Source organism: Lepisma saccharinum, chromosome 1 (genome assembly GCF_977018435.1).
Source record: "Lepisma saccharinum chromosome 1, izLepSacc3.1, whole genome shotgun sequence".
Lineage (NCBI taxonomy): Eukaryota > Metazoa > Arthropoda > Insecta > Zygentoma > Lepismatidae > Lepisma > Lepisma saccharinum.
Window position 1 is genome coordinate 84,793,752 of NC_139229.1, and position 22,191 is coordinate 84,815,942.

Below are 22,191 nucleotides of genomic sequence, written 5' to 3' on the forward strand. Positions count from 1 at the left end.
GAAAGACAGATCGTTGTAACAGTATGGAAATACATCTACCGATTACTACAAGGACTTCTGATTTTAGTGGATTTTGGACATTAGGAAGAAGTCAGCAGGTTACATCTACCAAGAATCCTTGAAAGCTTTGGTTATGTCAGCATCCCGATAAGAAGGAAGGTGGACCGCGGAACATGACGAACACGAAGTTGATTTTGACCAGTCCAATTTGATGCATCGGGAACCTTACGTATGCGTCCGTCAACTACGTCACGGATTTGAATTTGAGGTATGAAAAAAACGAATTGTGATATACATTACATGAACAAACAGTGCATTGTATTTCTAGTGAGTAGAATGTACAGTGCTGCAAAAATTGTGCAACATTTTGGACCTGATTATCTACAACTTGTATTGGTCATAGAACATTGATTGCAAAGAGCAAAGTGCCATGTTGCCAAATTGACGAGATACGTAAAAAGAGAAGAAGTAAGTTTCAAATGAAAGAACATCGTTTACAAGGTGACGTTGCCAATCTTCATTCTTGAAATATTCAGGTTATATTTGAGTACCATAAAAAATATCCTTTCACGAGCATCTAAAGGCTAGATTATTTTTTAGGCAGAAATTAGCTTTTTGCTACGTGTGCAGATTTTTAATGATTACTAGTAAGACAGTTTCACTCAATTTTAACCATTCTTAATTGTCTTCATACATATGTTTGTTGTGCACTCCTTGCTAAGATTTGGAGCTCAGATATTTATATTTTATGAAAGGATTACATGGTTGTTGATTTATATCTTAATGTCAATAATGAGCAATTGTACAAACAAATTCTAAAGTTGAAATATAATGTATTCCTGAATGCTTACAGTAATGACTTGTCAACTTACGGCACAATAAATCGATTTGTGAATCTTACTCAAACTATTTCCTTTGAAGTATTGCTAGCTTGTTATAATTATTAAGTGGCAAATGCAGGATTTCGTGGTTACGGGAGTGTTCAGTATTTTGATTGCCTCACGTAATTGTTACTGGGGAAGATGTAATATCTTGTTTTCAGCAACTAACCTCTTAACATGGTTCCTCGACGTAAATTCATCACGGTATATTTTATCCTCTGGGGTGTATTTTGGTCCGAACAACTTCTTGCTTTTAACCATGCCGAGGAACGATGTTACAAGGTATAGGTGGAAATCGGTAAGGGTGTTGGTATCGGTTGAAAGTAGCATCAGCCCTAAATAAAATGCAATCCCATCCATCAGAGGAGGGTAAAGGAGTGTGACAATCCTGAGCATTGAACCTACCTATTTGATGCAATGCAGCAGGTAAATCATCTTGAGTTGGTGTTTTTTAAGTCCACTTTATGCACAGTAAGGCTAATAGGGACTGGACCTACAGTTTAAAGTGGGATCCGAACCAGTATGTGCCTCCAACGGGTATCGAACCTGGAACCCTTTGGTTAAAAGGTGACAAGGTTATCACTACACCATCAGGGAGGCACATTAACTCCTTCTACCTTTGGTGACTATGATTTCAATAGAGAATAATGTAGATTTTCCCCAGATTTTACAATTTACCTTATTTTAAGTATTTTTACCTTGATACTTGGACATTTTTAAGGAGTATATTGGGGAAAACTACAAGAGATAGAATTAGGAAATACGACAGACAGAGGGGGTGGTGAATCTTCAGGACAGAATAGATCAGGCACAGATGAGATGGTTCAGACACATGAAGAGGATGGATGCAGGAAGACTGCCAGTAAGAGCTTACAATGCACTAGGAGTGGGAAACAAGGCAAAGGGGAAGACCAAGATGTCAGTAGAGAGTGTTAGGAGACCAGAAGAAAATGGAGAGGCTTGACATCTATGCTGACCCAGCCAGAGGCAGGAAACGGCGAAGGATGATGATGATTCTGAAAAAACCTTTGATTACAAGCAGAGGCCTGCATGAGACCCAGAAGAAACCAGTCTACAAGGGGGAGCACCTACAATAATATGCAACATGCATGTCAAGCCAGGTGTTTGGACGATTGCGTAAGCGTGCTTCCCTCCACAGGCCTCAATACTTGCCAGGTTTTTCTCTTTACCCAGGTACTAAGAAGTCACATGAGACTCAATGCAGTTCCTGCAGTCAGTCACAAGCACTACTGTCAGTGTTGCCAACGAACATTATATTTCACTATGCATGGATACATTTGAATTTATGCTAAAGTAAGAATCACGAACCTTCCGACCCTCTGTAAACAACCGTATCACTTCGAGTAACATATCACTCCGCGCCAGCTGTCCGTGAATGGTGCGGCCATCATATGCTGCTCACTCGCAACCTTTAATTTTACGTAACATGGAAAAACGTATTCTTATTTTAACTGATAATCTACACATTGAAGTATAATAAATTTTCTACAAGTGATTAAATACGTGTTCTTGTTCAAGAATGAACATATTTTTCTACGCCAAAAGTCCCAATTATCTGACACTGGGTTAACAGATCCCCTCTTCCCCCCTCCTCTCTCAGTATGACAGAGCCAAAGTTATACAAGAGAGTAAGAGATTCGTTTCAGTAAATTCAAGCCTTTATTGCCCAACATTGTTGACATGTAGAGTATTGTTTTCTCCTTTGTGCAACAAATATACCGCCAGTTTTAGCAGAAGCTAAACAAAGATAAGCCGGGGAATAAAAAGAGATTGTTTATCTTTCTCTCGGTTTCTCGTGCACAAGAAGGTGATAATAAGCGCATTATTTACGCACGTCTCATGCAAGTAATGTATTTTCTTACCTTGATTCAGCAGTTCCATTTTGAACTTAGGGCATTTTCGGCGCTAGACATCATCCTGTCAGAGTACGGTCTGTCAAATTTGCTTCCCAAAAAGGAACTCAACGTGGCAAAAGAGGCGATTTAACGCCGACTGCTAAAATTGGGAAGATCGTCACAATCATCGCTATCAACATCTTCCCCACAGTGCACAAGACGGCTGTTTGATTGAAAGAATATGAAAACACCTCATGTTGTATTGCACTTATCTCAAAATCGGTGTACTTGTTTATACGAGCAACAACGTGTTTTTTTCGCGGGACTCACAACTTGACCGGTCGTTTTCCTTTGTTTCACCGCACCGAAAACACAAAGACGCAGACACACAATTACACTTGGACACCAACTTCACTGCTTGCTCAGGATAGCCCCGACACAACGTCACATAAACGTTAAGAACAACCTGCTTCTTGCCACTTTTCAAACGGCTGTATTTCCGAATGACTACTCTGAAAACACAGGAGACCTTCCTGCACGCATGGAAGTCGCCATGTTCGAAACTGGCGCTATTTTCTTGCTGTTCACGTGATCGATTGTAATTTATACAATAATCACGTATTATTATTATAAATAGAAACCTTTTAATGAAAATATATTTTAAAATGTATAATCCAATGTAATTTACACGTTTCTCTTCCATTAGCGTACTTTCATAGAACGGACTACATGATGCGGAAGAAATCCGTTATTAGGCTGTTGCCAACCTCAATACTTCTCACTAAGTCAAATGCAGAAAACAGAAGTGGTATGTCGAATGTCGGCATATGATAGTGCGATTTCACATTGTCAGTGACGATCCTCCGGAATGGGGGAGGGGGTGGGACGCAGGAGTCTATCTATAATTCAGAGGTGTTCACCATCCGGATGGTGACATCCTCACACTCCGGAATACTTTTGTGGGTGAAGGAGGGCAGGCCGTAGGGTGAGGGAGGTTGATTTAAAATGAACACCTCTCAACAAGAGAGAAGAAAAATGTGACAATATTGGAAAATTCACCCGCAAATATGCATTTTATTTTATATGTAGCGTACAATAAAATGTGACTGCCTCAAAATATTTCTGTATTCTACAGTCTTCTTTTCCCACTTTTATGCTTCTCTAAGTTGCCGTTTTAGTTTCCCTTGGTGTCTTTCTGCATAATCCATCATTTTTGAACGGGATAAAAAGGACATACGAGTGTGTTTTTGGATGAAGTAACTTTAGATATGTTGAAGTACACTCTGGAGGATACTGGAATGTGTGACATTGAGGTGTAGATCGACCACGTTGTGACATGCACATTTGTCATTAGTTACGAGACGATGAGGGATAGGTGATATTTGAATTCCAAATTAGTTAGCCGCCCCCGTGACGGAGTGGTTAGCACATCGGGCTACGACGCCAGGGGTCCCGGGTTCGAATCGTGGCCTGGGCATGAATGTTTGTGAATATCCATTCATCGATTTCATCATATCATCATCATTCATCCCCATCTTCGCAAATTAGCCATAAGAGGCACAACAGGGGAAGTAAAATAAAGCAAATCAATCAAATCAAATGAGTTAGTTTCATTACTTTATCTAATTAATAATTATTAATTTAGTCAATCAAATCATATGTATTAGCTTACTTTCATTATCTATAATAATAAATCATAACACTTTCAAACGTCAAATAAATTTAATGAAGAAACCCCGGTTTCAAAACGTCATTTATCTCAATGTGTCACATTCTTCTAGCAAGGTTTTTTTTAGTAAAATATGAGAGAAAATTAATCCTTTGGTACGGAACCGTCTTACTCCTGGGGGATAAGATGTCAATTTTGTATTTGATTTCTTTTTAATTTAGCGTTGCTTTTCTTCCACTTTTGGCTAATCCCGACGATGAGAATGAGTGATCGTCAGATGAAATTGATGAAGGGACACTCACAAATAACACCCATGCCGGGATTCGAGCCAGGGAACTTCGGTGTTCAGTCTGAAAGTCGACCACCAGGCAAGATGTACATTTTTTAATTTTTTTTTTTTTTTTTTTTACATACATTCAATAACTTTCAACAGGTCATCAGTGATACACTGCTTATTCCGCATCTGTTGACAAATGGAAATGTTTTTACACCTTGTAGGCTATGTGGATTATATTTTTCCCATAAGTTTGCAACACTGTTAGGGTACACGTGCTTTTGTTTACAGAAGGTCTGAAGTTCTATGATTCTCACTTTAGTTGCAGGTGCCTTGATGTTGTATAACCATTGGCGTAGCAAGAGGTGGGCGAGGTGAGCGACCACCCTGGGCCTCGCGTCCCTTGAGTTTGATATGAAAAACGTAATAAACAGAAGTGAGAAAAATAGAAAAGGCTAATTTTTGTGGGCAATAAAATTAAAACATTTTGTTTTTATCTGGCTTTATATTCTAGTTGACGTTATAATTTGAATGAATACGTCAAATCAGAGGCATTACATGAAGGCAAGCGGGAGCCCTAAACCTAAGGGGACCCGAAAAAAGTCAGAATTATCATCTCATTTGTCATGTGAAACATTAATGCAAAAATTGCTTGGACATTTTTATCCATTTATTCTTTTCTTAAATAAAAAGTGCTATGTCTTGGCTTTTCTTCTGTCTCTTGATCTTGCATACCTGATTTTAATATGTTAGTTAACAATAACGCACCTCAAACTGCCACGGAGGAAGGTGTAGGGCATTTAAATGTTTCGGTTGTTTTCAACTGAAGAAAGGCATAGATAATATTAGCAATTCTTCCTTCCTACCGACAACTTCAGATGCAGCGATTACCTTCTGTAACGGGTACGAAGATGATTTATATTCCAAATTTCCTGATTAAGTTCTATGTTTCAGGAATGTGCTTAAATCTGAAATCAAGTGCTTTCGAAAAGTTCCTTCTCGTTGATAATTCTACACTAGCTTCCAGTATTCTCTGCATTCTGTACAGCCTTCTGTTTGTTTCTTACTCTTCCAGTAACAACCACGATAAAGAACTATCTTTCTCAAAATTGAAACTTATAGTAGAGGAAACGAAAGGGAAAAAATGGCCTAACCCGGAAATAATTGCAACACAAATGTTTTTTGTGCCAGATTATGCGGAATGGTATAGTGAATAATATACTAAAAATCCACCATCCAAATGTTTGAGGAAAATCCATCATCTTTGAAAATGGCAGCAAAAATTAACCTTAAAAATTAAAAAAAAACAAAAAACATTAATATCTTGAAAACGGTGCATTGTACACAAAAAGTCAAGATAACCAAAATGAAAGATCAGAAAATTTGCCAAATTATGATTTTTGTTTTATAGAGCTACCCATAATCATAATGGCACTAGAATGATTCAAATATTTTATTTAACTTTTAGAATTAGCGTAAAAGTAGGTTTCCGACACAAAAACCAGCAAATATGTGAGAAACCATGTAATTTACGACCAAAAGACATTACACCAAATTCATAGTTCACGATTTCCTCTAAAGAACGGTTTTTGTTTCGTGTCTTTCGAATCAGGGGTTAAGGAGATATGTAGTTTAATGCAGAGTCATGTGTTTCCCTAAATTTATGTGTTCTATTTCTTACGATTAGGGCTCGGAAGTTGAAGACCTATACATTGCCAAAAAAAAAAGACCTATAAATGTCAAAAAAGGACCTAAAAACGAAAAAAAAGACATATAAATGTGATCCAAATTAATTAATAACTTCAGTTTTAATTACACATTTAATGAATAAAAATATACAAAATTCTGGTGGTATGGAGCACACAGCGCGAAAAAAAACTGAAAGCTTCAAAACAAGAGAAAGTTGCCACTTACAGTGCGACCTTCCAGACAAGTTACGGTTAAAGGACCTTGTACCGTACCTGCTTCAGTCATCCAAAAATATTTTTTCTAGTTTCAGGGATGGTTCAAATATATTTATTTATTTATTTTATTTCATTACTACAGAAAGGATGTTTATGAGGTGATGAACTGATGATGATTCGAATTGAGAATGGGCAGTAAAAACTTAGTCGTAACAAGGTGAAGTTGCAGCCGCAGCAGCAAAAAAAAAAAAATAAAAAAAAATAGGACCTTAAAAAATGCTAAAAAAGGACCCATACGCCAAAAAAGGACAAATAAAACCCAACTTTTTTCAGGCCTACAATAGCCCAAAATAAAGACATATATTATGTTGGGCCTCGTCTTCGGGCACTAGGAAAAAAAAGGATTTTTCCTCAACTTCAGAGCTCTACTTATGATATTGGTGAGAACGTATTACCGTATTTACGCGTGTATAATGCGCGTGCGTGTATAATACGCACCCTCGTTTTTGATGAGGAAAAGCAACAAAAAAATATATCTCGTATATAATGCGCAGTACAATTCAGGTTCCAGAAATGGCTTCCTTAGCGTCTGACTAACATTTACGTATTTCATTTAAAATTAATCAGTAGATCATAAAAACGATCTTTTCCTTGCTTTCGTAGCTGATGCATTCACCACGCGACCTTGAACTTCCAGATGTTGGGCTTTTCATAGGAGAGGAGGGAGCAAAGTTATCAACCACCCGTTCAAGGTCGCAGTGCGTGATGCTTACAATAGATGGATGACATCAAGGCAGCATGAACTCTCACCAAGCGGGAGGGTGAAACGTGTGTCGCTGCCGATTGTTTGTGAATGGGTTCGTGAGGCATGGAACTCCATCTCCCTTGAAATGATGATCAAAAGTTTTAAGGTAACGGGAATATCGAACAAGATGGATGGAAGTGAGGACATTTCAGACTGCTTGTATCAGTAACTGGGAGTGAATGACGAAATTAAGTGTAAACTATATTTATTTATTTACGTGAGTCAAGCCGCAATAGCGCAGTAAATATACAGTAATTATTTCTATTTGGTAAGTGTTGACGTAATTATTTTACCTTCATATTTGTTACAGTCAACTCTCGATACAACGAACTTTCATAGTTCCCAGGAAAAAGGTAGTTATTTCGAAGGGGTTGTTATTGGAATTTGCACCAAAAACGATTATTAGGAGATAATCGGGCAGAATGAATGTTGGATTTAATACGGGTCTACTAGAGCATTGTCTGTTACAAGATGAACTGGTAAGATACGATCTCTCGGAAGATCTCACCTTTCTAGGCACAAAAAAAGGGGATGTAAATTTCGTTTTGGTTCGGCTGTGTAAAATACGTCGTAAAAATGTCACGTTTTCCTTCCTTCGACCAACTTCTAATTCACCCCCTCCCCCATTCCAGGGAGCAGTCCTTCCTCTTCCTCGACTTGCATTGTAAGCCAGGCTGAAAAAGGAAACGGGCAACTTGCGATCTATTTGCACCCAATGCGTATTCTAAGACACATTGAACAGTGTCGCACTCGATAATCATTTTGGTTTAGAATTAGATTTCACTAAAGTGAAACTGTATATTTAGTCCCGATTAGCCCAAAAGCATAAAATGAACCCAAAACAAGCTTTATGAAACCTGCGCATTTTCAGATATCAAAACGGGAGATCTTTATTTACTCTCACGTTAATCGACGATAATCGGTGTCAGCTTATACATTGAGCATTTTTTTAAAAATCGTTCGCAGCTTACACATTGAGGTTCTGAAGATAAAGGTGCAGAACATGAAGTTGTTTTAACTCTTCTTTTTCTTCCTGAAGATCGAATTTCGTTATCGTCAAATCAAAACAGCTTTGCGAGATACAAAACAATGACTTGCCTTCGCGCTTGATGAGTCATTGCTGTTATCCACAAGCGACAACTTCGCAGACGCTAGACAAAACACTGGCGCCAGTTGCAGCGTAAAAACAAGGCGACCGGCTGGAAGTTCGAGCAACAGGTGGTCAGGGAAAATCCTCCGTATTTCAAAGATAACGCAACTGTCGAAGGCTGAACTTTTATCAGCTGTGTGAAGAAGAAAGAATAAACCCTTTCTTTACGTTTTACCTTGCAACAGACAATAATACGGGCAATATTTCAATACAATAGCATTAAAAAAAGAAAAAAATAGGACCTGAATTCTGCAATTATTACATTGCCGTGCAGACCAGTGGCGGAGAAAGCTAGGTAGGGGGGCATTTTTTTATACTTGTCCTATGGTTTTTGTTCGTTTTGAAGAATGCATCCAGAACTGGTTGACCATTTTAGAAGTCAAAGGAAAGAAAGAGCGGTCCACTTCCACCCTTGCCTGTAATCAGCCTGTGTGCACACACGATCAAGAAGACAATCGGCATTGCCCCCCCCCCCCCTTAAACGTTTGCTGAGAAGAAAAGAGGGAGAAGTCACTCTGCCAACGGAACACTTTTGGCAAATATTAGGACATCGGCACAGTCATGAAAATGTAGAAAGTGGTAAACGGGAGTTATGATGCAAGTAAGATCGAAGTGAACTTTTGCGGAAACCTTAATGAAAATGCATTAAGAGTGTTGACGATCTTTAGGTGGCCTATGTGGCTTTGATTATCTATAACAGTTTCACTTCTTTATGAAGTGTTACAGGGAACAAAGAATACGTTTTGAATGAAAGCGATTACCGGAAGTTGTACGCTACAAAGTCGATTTAAAATAACATCCAAGCATATTCGATCTCTTCTCGTGTATCCAAGAGCAAACGAAATCACAATGGCAAAACAAGCCTGGCATGTTGGGTAGCAGCCGTCGGCTGCGGGTAACATTGGTACGCTTGGGGGAGGGGAGGGCAGAGGTCAAGTGCTATTGGATATAACTGAAGCGTGGTCTGGTGTTTATTTTTAGATCAGACAAACTTGCGAGCGGTAGAGTGCTACTGAAGGGAATGAGTGCAAAAAAAGTATTTTTCGCCCGATCTCTGTTCATGACCATGTCTAAGGCGAAAACAATTTTTGTGGAAGTTATTTCTCCCGCGAAAAATACCGCTTGATACGTCTACCGTGTGACGGGAGGCGCGTGCTTGAATGCCGCCAGAACGGGTGCTGCTTTTCTCGATGTCGCAAAACTTTCCATTACTAAGTGACAACTCATGGAAAACGGCCATTTCGCATTTTTTTTAAAATTATTACTGCTAAAGAAAGGCAATCTGTAGATATATACATGTTATCGCAGTGACATAGTGAAAAAAATGCGTGATTTCATTTTAGTTGTCCGAATTATTCCGTGCATAATACGCACCACAGTTTTGAAGGGCAAAAATTTTGGAAAAAAGTGCGCATTATACACGCGTAAATACGGTATATTGTTTTCTGCAGTGTTTCGTTCACTTGCATTTGTTACATGTTGTTTAAAAATGTATCCACACAGTAGCGGTGATTAGGTGTATTAACTGAGCAACTGAGCGAAAAGGGGGGAGGGAGGACAGCTTACTTTCTACTTACTGCAATTATACCGCGTTTGTTACAACCTGTCCCCTTTCCCACGCTAGGGAGCGCTCGACAGTTTCGGTGCCAATGAGAAACGAGGAAAAAATCGTCTGCTGGGCAGCGAGGAGCGAATGGAAGCCAGAAGAGAGGCGCTTACGTAGACGCTGTTGCGACGTTGCGTATTTTAATTGGCTGCCTGGCTTTGACTTTCCCCAGCACCGAGAAAAGCCAGGGAGCAACTAGCGTGGGAACCGGAACAGGTTGTAACAAACGCGGTATAGAAAGAATCATATTTAAAATGGAATTCGGAGACCATAGTGCAGGGACAAAAAGTGTGTATGGGGGGGGGGGGGGTGCTTGTCTAATCGCCACCAATGTCAATGCTTTGAACTAATAAGATACGGTAAAATACGGTTCTAAACCGGTTACTTTGCCTTAGAGCCCATTGCAGAATTTTCCATAAATACCTGGCCCTAACATATAAAATTTCATCATTTCCTCTACATACAGACGTGCACTTGTAGCACAGGTGTTGCCCCTGATGCAGCAAAAGGAGAACATATGCGTAAATGATTAAAGATGTAAACTCCATTTCCCAATAAGCTCGGCTTTAATGAAATTCCGAAGAATATCGAGCATTCTAATGTATTTCAGAACAGTATCCTGTTATCTTACAGAGTTGAACCAAATGTAGATAATAATTTTTCAGCACCTCAGAGCTTGAACTTACATTAGCATCTACTGAATTGAGCATGCTAACGATTGTTGAATGTACCTCAGAAATATGCTAATTTGCAATGCACTTCTTCGAGTAGCATGAAGAATGCTGCATCAACTATGAAATGACCCCTAGTAGCTCTGGCTATGGCTTTCTTGGATTGATTTAATTTTTTTCAGTTAGTATTACATTGTTTTTCTGCCACCTTTGGCTAATCGCAAAGATGAGGACTGATGATGATATGGTGAGATGGATGAAGGGACAATATGGACAACAACATGAGCACCACAGAAGATTATACTGACCGAGAGTATATTCATTATTTTAGTTATAGGGTTTTGAAAGCTTTCTGTGAAATTGTTTACTTTGAAACATTCTTCCACTTTTTCTTTACAGTCCTTAATTCGGATAAGGACAGGTTTATTTTCTTTCTCCGATTTTATTAAGAAAATGTTGTTTTCTCTCATCCAGATCTTGAAACTACGAACTTCTTTCCCCAGCCTTATATGTTCTTTCTCCCATTCTGTGTAGTTTGGACCTCTGTTATTTCCTCTATTGTATTCAAAACTTAACCGTTCATCAATCAAACTAAAAATAAACGTCTGATGAAGGGAGTGTGTGTTCTCCTGAAACATCACAATGAAAAACTGTGTTTTTATGCTTGTAACAACCGTAGACTACAAGAAAAATAATACAAAACTTAATTAGTCATACCTACCTGTATATTTCACACTTAAGGGCTCGATGATCCCATTCGGAAAGGAAGGCTTATTATCCCAAACTGCATCAATGAGATTCAGAGGCACAGGTACAAGTGTATGGCCACCTCTATGCAGCTCGTCACACAGCGTCCTCCACTCACTGTAATCAAGGAGCATTGGATCAGCTCCAACACGGGATCCAGCAGGCAAGGTCTTTGCCAACCATGTTCCTTTAGTTGGTGTGCTTGGGACACCTGTAAAGAAAGAAAAAAATAGAATGGCAACTTTCAGAAATAGTAGTATTATATGGATGTGAAACTTGGTCCATTGCATTAAAAGAGGACAATAAATTAAGAGTATTTGAAAAAAAAAAACATTCTTAGGAAAATATTTGGACATAAAAGGGATGAGGAGACAGGTGAGTGGAGAAGGTTACATAATTTGTATTCATGTCGAGATATTATGTATTGGAATAATTAAATCAAGAAGACTTAGGTGGGCAGGCCATGTAGCATGAATCAGAGAGGAAATAAGTGTATACAGGATTCTTGCTGGGAAACCTGATGGTAAGAGACCAGTAGGAAGACCAAGTCGAAGAGGGAACGATAACGTTGAGATGGACCTAAAAGAAATCGGTAAGGATGGAAAAGATCTTGCCCAGGATAGGGACACACTCCTCACACTCCAGAAAATGAAATTTTAATTGCAAAACGTTATTGCACGTAAATGAAAAGGTAGAAAAACATATGCTCTGAAGAATGGAAGTCTCAAGTGTATGAAATGAAAGAAAGCACGTTGTAAAGTCCAGCACAGCATCTACATGGCAGAAAACGAGACCATTACCTCACTTGTGACAGAAAATTGACTTACCTGGGTCTCCTCCTGACCCTTCAAATATGATGTTTGATGCATCACGAAGTTCTCACATACTCTAACCTATGTTCTACCAATTATGTAATAACTTTCATTCATCTGTTAGGGTTGATAATACTGCAATCTATTTCTGTAAATACCATGTAACTTAGTGTTAAAAGTGTTAAAAAAGCAAAGTGCTTTGTGTGTGGAGTTATGGCCACACACTTTCATCATCATGGCCGAGGGTGATGTGATCAGCACCATGCCCTGGCAGCCTTTACCTGCCAGTTTCCTCCAGGTACCCACTTTATACGATGCTGGGGCACCGGAGTTGCTTGACCTGGATCTCTCGCATGGTAGTCAGATGCCCTAACAACTGAGCTACCGTGGCTCCTGTAACTTAGTGCAACTATTTCATTATTCTGTTCTAAGTTCACTTTACGACATATATTGACTAACTGAAACTGGACTTACAGTTTAAATTAGGATCCAAACCAACGTGTCTCTCCACCAAGTATCAAACCTGGAACACCTACATTACAAGGCAACATCGTTGTCACTAAGCCACTGGGGAGACCCTAAGGTATTTTTTATTACTTTTGTAATGCACTGCAACCTAAATGAATTTTCTGGAAAGTTCCAGAATGCATATTATGCCATGCCAAGAAGTGCTTTCTGGAACACAACAGCATGTTGGAAAGTGAAACGGTATTGGGTGATTGCTCTCTGATGTGAATGAATCAGCAGGTACACCAAATATATGGAGGGGAAAAATGTACCATACCTTCCTTCATTAGAGTCCAGTTGGAGTCCATTTCCTTCGTAGCTTGCAGGAAATAGCGTCCATCGGTCCACATGCACGCATGGTTGTCAGTAACTACGGCAGTGCCAGCCGAACCTTGGAATCCTGAAATGAAGGCTCTTCGTCGATCACAGTCTGCTATGTATTCACTCTGCAACAAGACAGACAATAAGGTTATTTTATCCTACTATGTATACAGTCATCTAAGCCCTGCGTCAGGTCAACCTTGCAGCAGGTTTTAGCATATGTAGATCCAAACGTGCGCGCAAGAATATAGTTCCACTGAGACGGGTTCTATTCCGACACAACTGCATACTTGCAAGAAAACAGTTATTTAATTTGTAATATACAGACAAAATAATACATTGATTAGCAGGTATGGACTTAATTGGTTGCAATCACTGTGCAGACGAACTTAGAACCGCAGATTCGCCAACTCGAATCTGTAATGCGTTGAAGAGACATTGAAACTTTAGAGCGAGTCGAGCGAGACTGAATGCGTTGCAGAGCGCGTGAAATCGCTGATACCAGTGTTGCACCTCCCACTATTTTAACCCTATGTTTATTGTAGAGCGGCGAGAATGGCTGAATCTCCTGTTCAGCGCGCGGTTTTACCCGAATGTTATTTTGGGCTTCATCCGAAAGGAAATGTTCTTCAAAGTCAAGCAAGTTGTTTTAAATGCATAATCCTCCTTGCGGCAACAAGATCAAAGTAAAACAGGGCGTGAGGTGATTTGCCGTCAATGTGCACACGAATTGTATCACGGGTGTTGAATGATTTGCGGTTTGAGTTTAGCAAGAGGAAACGATTGTTTGTTGTTTGACGACAAAAGAATCTCCGCGGTATTAAAATATATCGCAGTGAGAAGAAACATGTTTATTATTTGGACGAGACGTCCTTCAACTTGGTGGGTGGGGGAAGGGGTAATAAAACATGGAAGGATACCACCATGCAAAACCACCGCCAGGGCTGAAGAAACCGACGATGAGGGGAAGGGGGAGGCTTATTGTTTCACCCACTGGCGGCAATGAAAGCTTTGTTGAAGGCGCATATTTACTGTTCCGCGCAAAGAAAGGGAAGGGTGATTATCAGCAAGAAATGGACAGACCAAGATTTGAATCCTGGTTTAGTGAAGTGATTCATAAATTGAAACCAGAGTAATAGCGACAGACAATGCACCTGATTGTATATATCACCAATAACAAATCATGCTTTTTTGGTGGTACAACTTGAAGTGCGTGTGTCTTACAGTAACGGATGTATTGCGAATGAAGCAACCAAGTTTTTCATAAATCTATTTCTTTCTAAACCAAAAACAATAATTTGTCATTAAATTCAAGAGGAGCCTATCGTTGTTTACTTTTATCTTTGTTTATTTTTATTTTTGCGTGCTCGAAATATACACACATGCTCTCATGTTTAGAAGTTGTTTCGCTCTTATATTAATGACACATTTATTAAATAATATATGCGCAGAAAGTACTTTTAAAATGTTATGTTTCAGGAGACAAAGAGAAGCAAAAATACAATCCACTTGACATGCATGCAGGTTTTGATGTGTTGTGCGGTTGGCAATACTGTAGATTTTCTCAGTGTCTCCGATGTAAGCAGCTCGGCGGTTGAGGAAAGACTGGCACGGAAGATTCTGAGCTCAGTTCTCGCGCGGATTGATACATAAAACCTGCTGCAAGGTTAACCTGACGCTTGGCTTAGTATTTAAAGAAATAAAAACATTAATGCATTGTAACATGCCATGTGATGGATAAGACATTATTACCCACAGTAGAAGGCAAAGCAACAAACAAATGAACAAGTAGTAGTGGTAGCATTAGTAGTAGTGGTGGTGGTGGTTGTGGCGAGAGTAGTACTAGTAGCAGTAGTACTAATGGTAGTGGTGATGGTTTGTTGTTTGATTTGTTGTTTTAAGTCCACTTTATGCACAGAAAAGCTAATTGGGACCAGTCCTTCAGTTTAAAGAGGGATCCAAACCACTGTGCCATGTGGCTCCACTGGGTATCAAACCTGGGATGGGAATCCATTGATTACAAACTGATGTTATCATTGTGGCATCGGGAAATTCCCTAGTATAGATACACCACCACACAGCTTGGTGCTATTATAATGGTGGTGGTGGTCGTAGCAGTATTAGCAGCATTCGTCGCCACCCTTGTTTTACCTTTTTCCTTTTCTTGTGCAATATATGACATGTTGAACTTTTTTTAGTGATTGCTATTTTCTTTGTTTCTCAGGTAAGAACATTGCAATAATTCCTAGCATAATGCCATTTGTATTTGAAATATAAGCAAATACTAATGACTTGAACCACCAACACTCACTCACACACACATTACAACAATCATTGATATTACTTACATTCTATGATCTTTTGGTGAGCTATTTTACTAATTCTTGCCAAACCAGGATATCTTGATTACAGATCCAATAATACACTTACCATACTCTAGCAACTAGTACAATTATGTTAATTAAAATCCAATGTCTACACTTACAGCAACAAATTGCAAATGCTTGCATCCCCCATATGGAAGTCTGATGTAATCATATTATTATTTTTCTGTTGTAATCACATATGGTCTCCCTCTCTCTCACACACACAGAGAGAAGGGGGGAGATATTTAAGGAATTGAATTGCAGACATGTAACAATTTAAGTTTGACCTTTGAATTGCTCTGAAAATGAAGTTACATACATGAAACACTACATACCTGATGAGCATCCCCAGATGGAACAACATATGCCTGTATAGGTTCCGTCACATGCTGCTTGCTTTTCATTAAAGATCTCAGAAGCTTCAGAAGCTGAGTCGAACTTCGGGATTGTGACATTTGATCAGTTTCTGGAGAGAAAAAAAAGAAATTAACTTAGAAAACATACTTTAAAAATATTGATATCCAACTTGTACGTAAATGATGATTTCCTGACATAACCAGCTGCTTGTATTTATGGCAGTCATTGAGAACAGGCTTCTGAAGTGCAACAAAATATCACTGCAACTAGCAATACAGATCTGTTTACACAACTGCACGAAGCTATGATCTACAAAAGAAAAAAAAATGTTTGCTCTTTTTCAGAAAAATCATTGCAACTAAAACCATTTAACAGGTGACAGTTCCGGTTCCATTATGATTTTTTATTAAATTCTCCTAGTAGAAAGACTAACTATTATAGAATTTTGGCAATCATTGTCACACGAAATTTGAACCTTCCTTAAAGTAATGAGCCCCCAAAACTGAAATCGAACCATGTGAAAATTGCATTCGTAGCATGATGAAATCGCAATAAAACAAAGTGATTAAAATTTTTGTATTTGCCAAACATCTGAAATTCCTTTATTTTTCTTGTTTTTCACATTGGTAAATATGTAATCTGCATTGCTAAAGATTGTTGAAGGTGGAATTTCGTTTCTTTCATGACAATAGTATCAATTTACTACACATCGAGTAATTATTGTTTGTTGGTTTTTCGGTTGTATTACACACAATATGGTGGGCAAATCTTGACTAGTGTTGTCTATGATCAGTGGTGTAGCTCCACGAACAATGCATGTAGCCCCACAAACCATTCATAAATAGCCCCACGAACCATGCATGGCAAGGTTAGGTTAGGCAAACATAGTTAAAATTGTCATGTTCTTGGAAAACAATGGTGTGGTTGGAACGCACACAAAATTTGGTTCACGTAGTAGAAGGACATAGAGGCAACAGCTTTCGTGCATTGGAGAGACATTCATCTTCAAAAATACATGATTTACCGGCGAAATAAATTAAACAATGGGAAAAACACTTCCACGACCTTTCAAAATTGTACGGAAAGTCAGTCTAGTAAGTACTTTCTCCTGTAAAATTAAAGAAATATGTTTTGCGGATACTAAAATTTTACCACAAAATGAACTTGGGCAGGATATACTTTCAATAGACTACACACAATACTAGCTAAACAAATACTATGGAACTGGCAGGCAAAGACTCAAATGCAGATTTTGTCATTTTTTATTATTACGGCAGTGTAGTCATTGTAAATGTGTGTCCATATCAAATGATAACAATCTTACATACTCCAGAACTGACTTCTGCTTCATTGCTGCCCACATAAATATAAGTGTGTGACCACAGAACTAATGAGATCTAGCGCATAATTTTGGCCCAAGTACCTTTTGTTTTACTGTTTGTCGTTTGTTTTGTTTCATCATGTTAGGAATGCAATTTTAACATCGTTCAATTTCGATTTACTTCTGTTAACACATACTGTGGAGTTTTAGTGATTGCTTAAGATTTTGTTCAATATATGCTTTTGTAGTTAGGTTAGGCAGGCCAGTTTTGGTTCTCTTAGCATTCAAGTTCCTAAATGCATTGTACTAAGGTTCCGATTTACTTCTACATTAATTCCCACTAGTCACTTGTCAACTGAAAATACCTTGTCCATGAAAAGCGTGCATGCTTGGGTAGGGTAATTTTTAAGTTGTTTTTTTTTTAAACATAAATAACTTTCTTTCGAAATCCAAACAGTGAATTTTTAACATTTAGCACGAACAAATTTGAATTCAATACAAAATAACGGTACTAGTTTCATAGATCAGAAACACATTAAAATCGGATATTTTATGTTTCGCATGGTTCGTACTTACCAATTGTGTATTGCGGAACATAGTTCAAGGTGCCATTATGCTCTTTACATGAAAACAAACTCAATTTTTCACATTCTCAGTGTTTTTTTTATTCCTTTCTTCGCTTCCGGAACACACAATATGGCGGGCACATCTTGACTCAAGTTGTGGGTATGCAGTGTTTCAACCTTCTTCACCGAAAAATACCCACTATCATGTTCGTCACCGGTGGAAATTATACATTATGCATGGGTAGCTGACGGATAGCCCTACGAACCATTATGGGTAAATATGCGATATCGCCCGGACGGATTTCTTCAAATATACAGGAGAAAGTACTTACTGAAATGAGTTTCTTTAGCATTCTGGACGTTCTTGGAGGTATTTTCTTTCACGGGAAACTAAAAACTTCGTATTTGAATGCTGCCAAACAAGAATTAATCACTTTTTACGTAAGAAACTTGTATTGCCTGCCATATTATGCCGTTGTTTCCATTGTGTGCGTGCAGATGGCGAGAGCGTCGAAAGTCACACGGTCTCGTCAGCGTTTCCAAACGTGCATTTTTTTTACGAGAATTTTGTTTTCTTTTTTTTTAACTATGCTTACCTAACCTAACCTTGCCAGAAATAGTTTTTGGGGCTATCGTGAATGGTTTTTGGGGCTATCCGGCAATGATTTGTGGGTGTCCGGGCGTTATCGCATATTTACCCCATTATGCACGGTAGCTGACCGATAGCCCAACGAACCATTTCAGATAAGGTTAGGTTAGGTTTGGTTACGTTAGGCAAGCATAGTAAAAAAAAGGTAGTTTGAAACACTGACAGGGGCATCAAACGTACGCAGCATCCAGTTGTCTTAGAGCAAGCAAATGAAAGCTATGGCAATTGTGTGTCGGTGAGAGATGATTTCCCGGTCAAATATATTCCACGATGAAAGAAAATACCTCGACGAACGTTGTAAACCTTGGAGAAACTCATTTCCGTAAGTAGTTTCTTGTGTAAAATTGAAGAAATGTGTCTCCGATGTATGAAACTATTACCCAAGATAACTTATAAAGTTTTCACCATCCTCCAGGACACCTTACAAAATTATTCAATATATAGAAGTCGGGCCATAATGTAACAGTAATACACGAATACATACCAGTATCACATGTACACTTAGGTTTGATTTCACCACTACATTTACACTCCATCTTTGCATAAAAACAGTTTCAACTTAGTTATATGAACAGTGAAGAAACAGTTTAAAGGTCATCTTATCGCTTCTGCTTATCTTATCTCGCTAATGATTTATCACAAGTGCAAGTCAACAAACTTTACAGCTGTTTATTTGACCTGAATACCTGTGGCCAGGGACAAGACGACCGACGATGCTGGTTAAAGGGGAGAGGGTCTCACTTATTACACATATCTCAAAACACCATTTTTTGCTGACCAAAGTCTGCATGTGAAAGAAGAATTGATTGATTAGCATCCATTCAACTTTACAAAAGTTTGGAATTGTCACATTTCACTTTGACTCCTCACGTCACAAAATTTGTAGTGCATTTCTAAACCTAACACGGCTGATCTAGCGAGTCGTATTATACGACCTTACGTCAGTCAAAAAGGAAACTGGTGTTCAGAAAGGGTTCTATAAGTGAGATCAACTGGGTTGCACGTGGATAGGGGTGTGCGGGATCCCGAAAAGTCGGGACCGGGATCGGGAAAAAAATTCCCGTCCCGATCCCGACTTCGGGAAATACCGAATGGTCATTTTAAAAAGTCGTTAATTCTCGACGTTTTCTGCATTGTAATTGTCTGAAGTTTTGGAAATTGTTATTTTTTGTACGTACCAGAAATGCAAATACAATCACATAAGGTGAAAATGACGTGTAGAATTCCAGATTTCAAGAACTTCGGAAAATTTCGAACATTTCCCGGCCTTGTCGGGAAATCGAGAATTTTTCCCGTCCCGAATGTCGGGAATTAAAAAAAATTCCGTCCCAAAAAAATCTGTCCCGCACACCCCTACACGTAGACTAAGGACTTTTATCTATTCACACACACACAACCATATAATTTTAAGAAACAAAAAAAAATCGATGTATTCTGCTCTTTTCTGAAATTACTAAAAATTTGCAGTTTGTATTCGAGAAATGCAAAAAATGATAATCTTATTTGATTTGATGTAGAATTTTTGATTTTTAGCCGGGAAATTTCGAAAATTTTCATTCCCCAAATTTCCTTAAGTGCATAGGAATTTTAAATTTTTCCGCCTTGACCACACACTTTTCCCTCACTCTATTCTTCACAAGAAAACCCCTTTTCCTATGTCAGTGATGGCGTCATAATTGTTTCTGTAAAATGAACTAAAAAATTTACGCTCACTACTATATCTGCTAGATGCCAATGTCATTCAATAACATAGGTAACTACCAGCACTGGAGTGCCCAGGATTTTCGAAATGGAGGGGTTATAGTTGTAATTTTTTAGGTAGTTAGTTCTCAGTTTGCCATATTTTCCTGCCTTTAACATAATTTTTTACCAAAAAATATGACCCCCACCAATCCTCCTTGGGCACGTCCCTGACTACTAGTGTTTCTCAACCGCTGTGCCGCTGCCCGGTACCGGGTCCTGGGGTCCTTTAGTTTGGAGTTCACCAACGATAGCAGGAAATCCATCGAGGCCAGCACTGGTGAGAAATCAAAGCAGCTGAGATGAGACTCATCCATGAAGCCTCCAGATTTAAATTTTAACGGCTGAGTTTCACTCAAGTCAAAGCCAGAAGGGTGAAGCACCTTGTAGTCCAAGCTGGTAACAAACTGGAAAGATAACTTTTCCTTCAGGCTTCACCAGCGATAAAATTTCAGAGGGCGTAGAACCACAGGTAGAACATGTTCACAACTTTTCTTCATGGCGTTTCTCTCATTTCGAGCCTCCTTTTTGTTACCTCAAAATCAAGGGACCCAGGTTCCATCCCTGATGTAGGCACATTGCATAGATGCACACATTCCAATTTAATTTAAACTGTAGGTCCAGCCAGAGCTTGAAGTGAAGCAGAATGCATTGGAACTCCATTCTGGCAAAAGTTTGGTGCTGGAGTTCAGTTCCAGCTGTGACATTGAACATCTAAAGGTAAAAAAGGTAAAGTGTACCCCTGTGCATAGCACCACGCCATGAAGGCGTATGGGGGGTGTGGAGGTAACATTGAACATCTATTTTACTTATTTAATACACTATACAAAAGTCAACCCTTTTGTATGAAATTTCTCTAACTATGGGCAGTCTGGAAATTTAGGAAAAGATAATTTATTTGGTCAGATCTCTTCGTTTAATATGTAAATGAGAATCTATTTTCTGAAATGACAAATGTGATATATCTTGTGTTTATATATTTACTTTGGATGCAATAATAATTATCAGTGCTTTTATTTCTGGTGGTATGCCATACCAACATCTTTTTACAGGCGAGAATAAATCTAAAAACATTCTATTGTAACTAAAGAAATGTGTGTGCGTTTACATTGATGCATGATCATTTATGAACATATCACAATATTTAGAGTATTCTTGTGATGAACAGAATAAGGAATAATAATCACACACCAACTTGAAGAGTATAGAAATCTTTCTTCTCAGAAAAAAAAGCACTGATAATAATAAAAACAAATACCATTGTTATTATATGTATTATTAGTATCAGTGGGTGGCCGCGGTGGCTCAGTCGGTAACGCGTCTGACTACCATTCTCAAGGTCCCAGGTTCGATCCCCGGCCGGTTCAAATCCGGGAACTTTTCTAACGTTGGAAGCGGCCCCGGCGCCCACCCAGCGTCGAATGACATGGGTACCTGGGGGAAACCCTGGGGGGTAAAAGCGGTCAGGGGCGTGATGCTGATCACATCACCCCCACTCATGACCGGATCAAGCAAGTGTGGGGCGTTACCCCCACACCCCCTATACGCCTTCATGGTGTGGTGCTAAGCACAGGGGAGAACTTTACTTTTTACTTTTATTAGTATCAGTAGTAGTCCTAGCAGCAGCAGCAGTAGTAGTAATAGTAGTATTTGTGTCTATTCATTTCTGGTTGGTGTACCAGCTATGAGTGAAACCACTTTAACTCTTTCTGGTGAGCAACGGGGTATGTCCATCGTACAATTATTGTCCAATAAGACAGTATATACTAAAAAAAAAATAATAAAAAAATAAAATTAAAAAAAAAACTATTATGAATGAACAATGGACTACAGTCGCACCACATCTCTTGTGCACGTGTGTTGTAACCACCTCTTTCAAATTCTGACCACTAGATTTTTGCATTTTCTTTGTTCCTAAATTTTACTTGTACTCATGGCGAATAAATTTGACCTTTTTTTTTCTCTTGAGAAAAACATTGAATAATTTAT

The 22,191-nt window shown here is 38.7% G+C and overlaps 1 protein-coding gene across 2 annotated transcripts in view; it reads right to left on the reverse strand.

Annotated features, from left to right (window-relative positions):
- LOC145997264 (xaa-Pro aminopeptidase 1-like) overlaps positions 1-19,350 on the reverse strand; it is a 41,126-nt gene extending 21,776 nt beyond the window's left edge. The window contains exons 1-4 of one of the 2 annotated variants that reach the window (XM_083134140.1): positions 19,149-19,350; positions 15,905-16,035; positions 13,160-13,328; positions 11,538-11,774 (exon numbers count right to left, since the gene is read on the reverse strand). In XM_083134140.1, coding sequence (XP_082990266.1) covers positions 11,538-11,774; positions 13,160-13,328; positions 15,905-16,024 — 526 coding nt within the window. In that variant the 5' untranslated portion in view covers positions 16,025-16,035; positions 19,149-19,350. The other variant, XM_083134131.1, reaches the window with a different exon arrangement.
- Between the last annotated feature and the right edge of the window lie 2,841 nt (positions 19,351-22,191).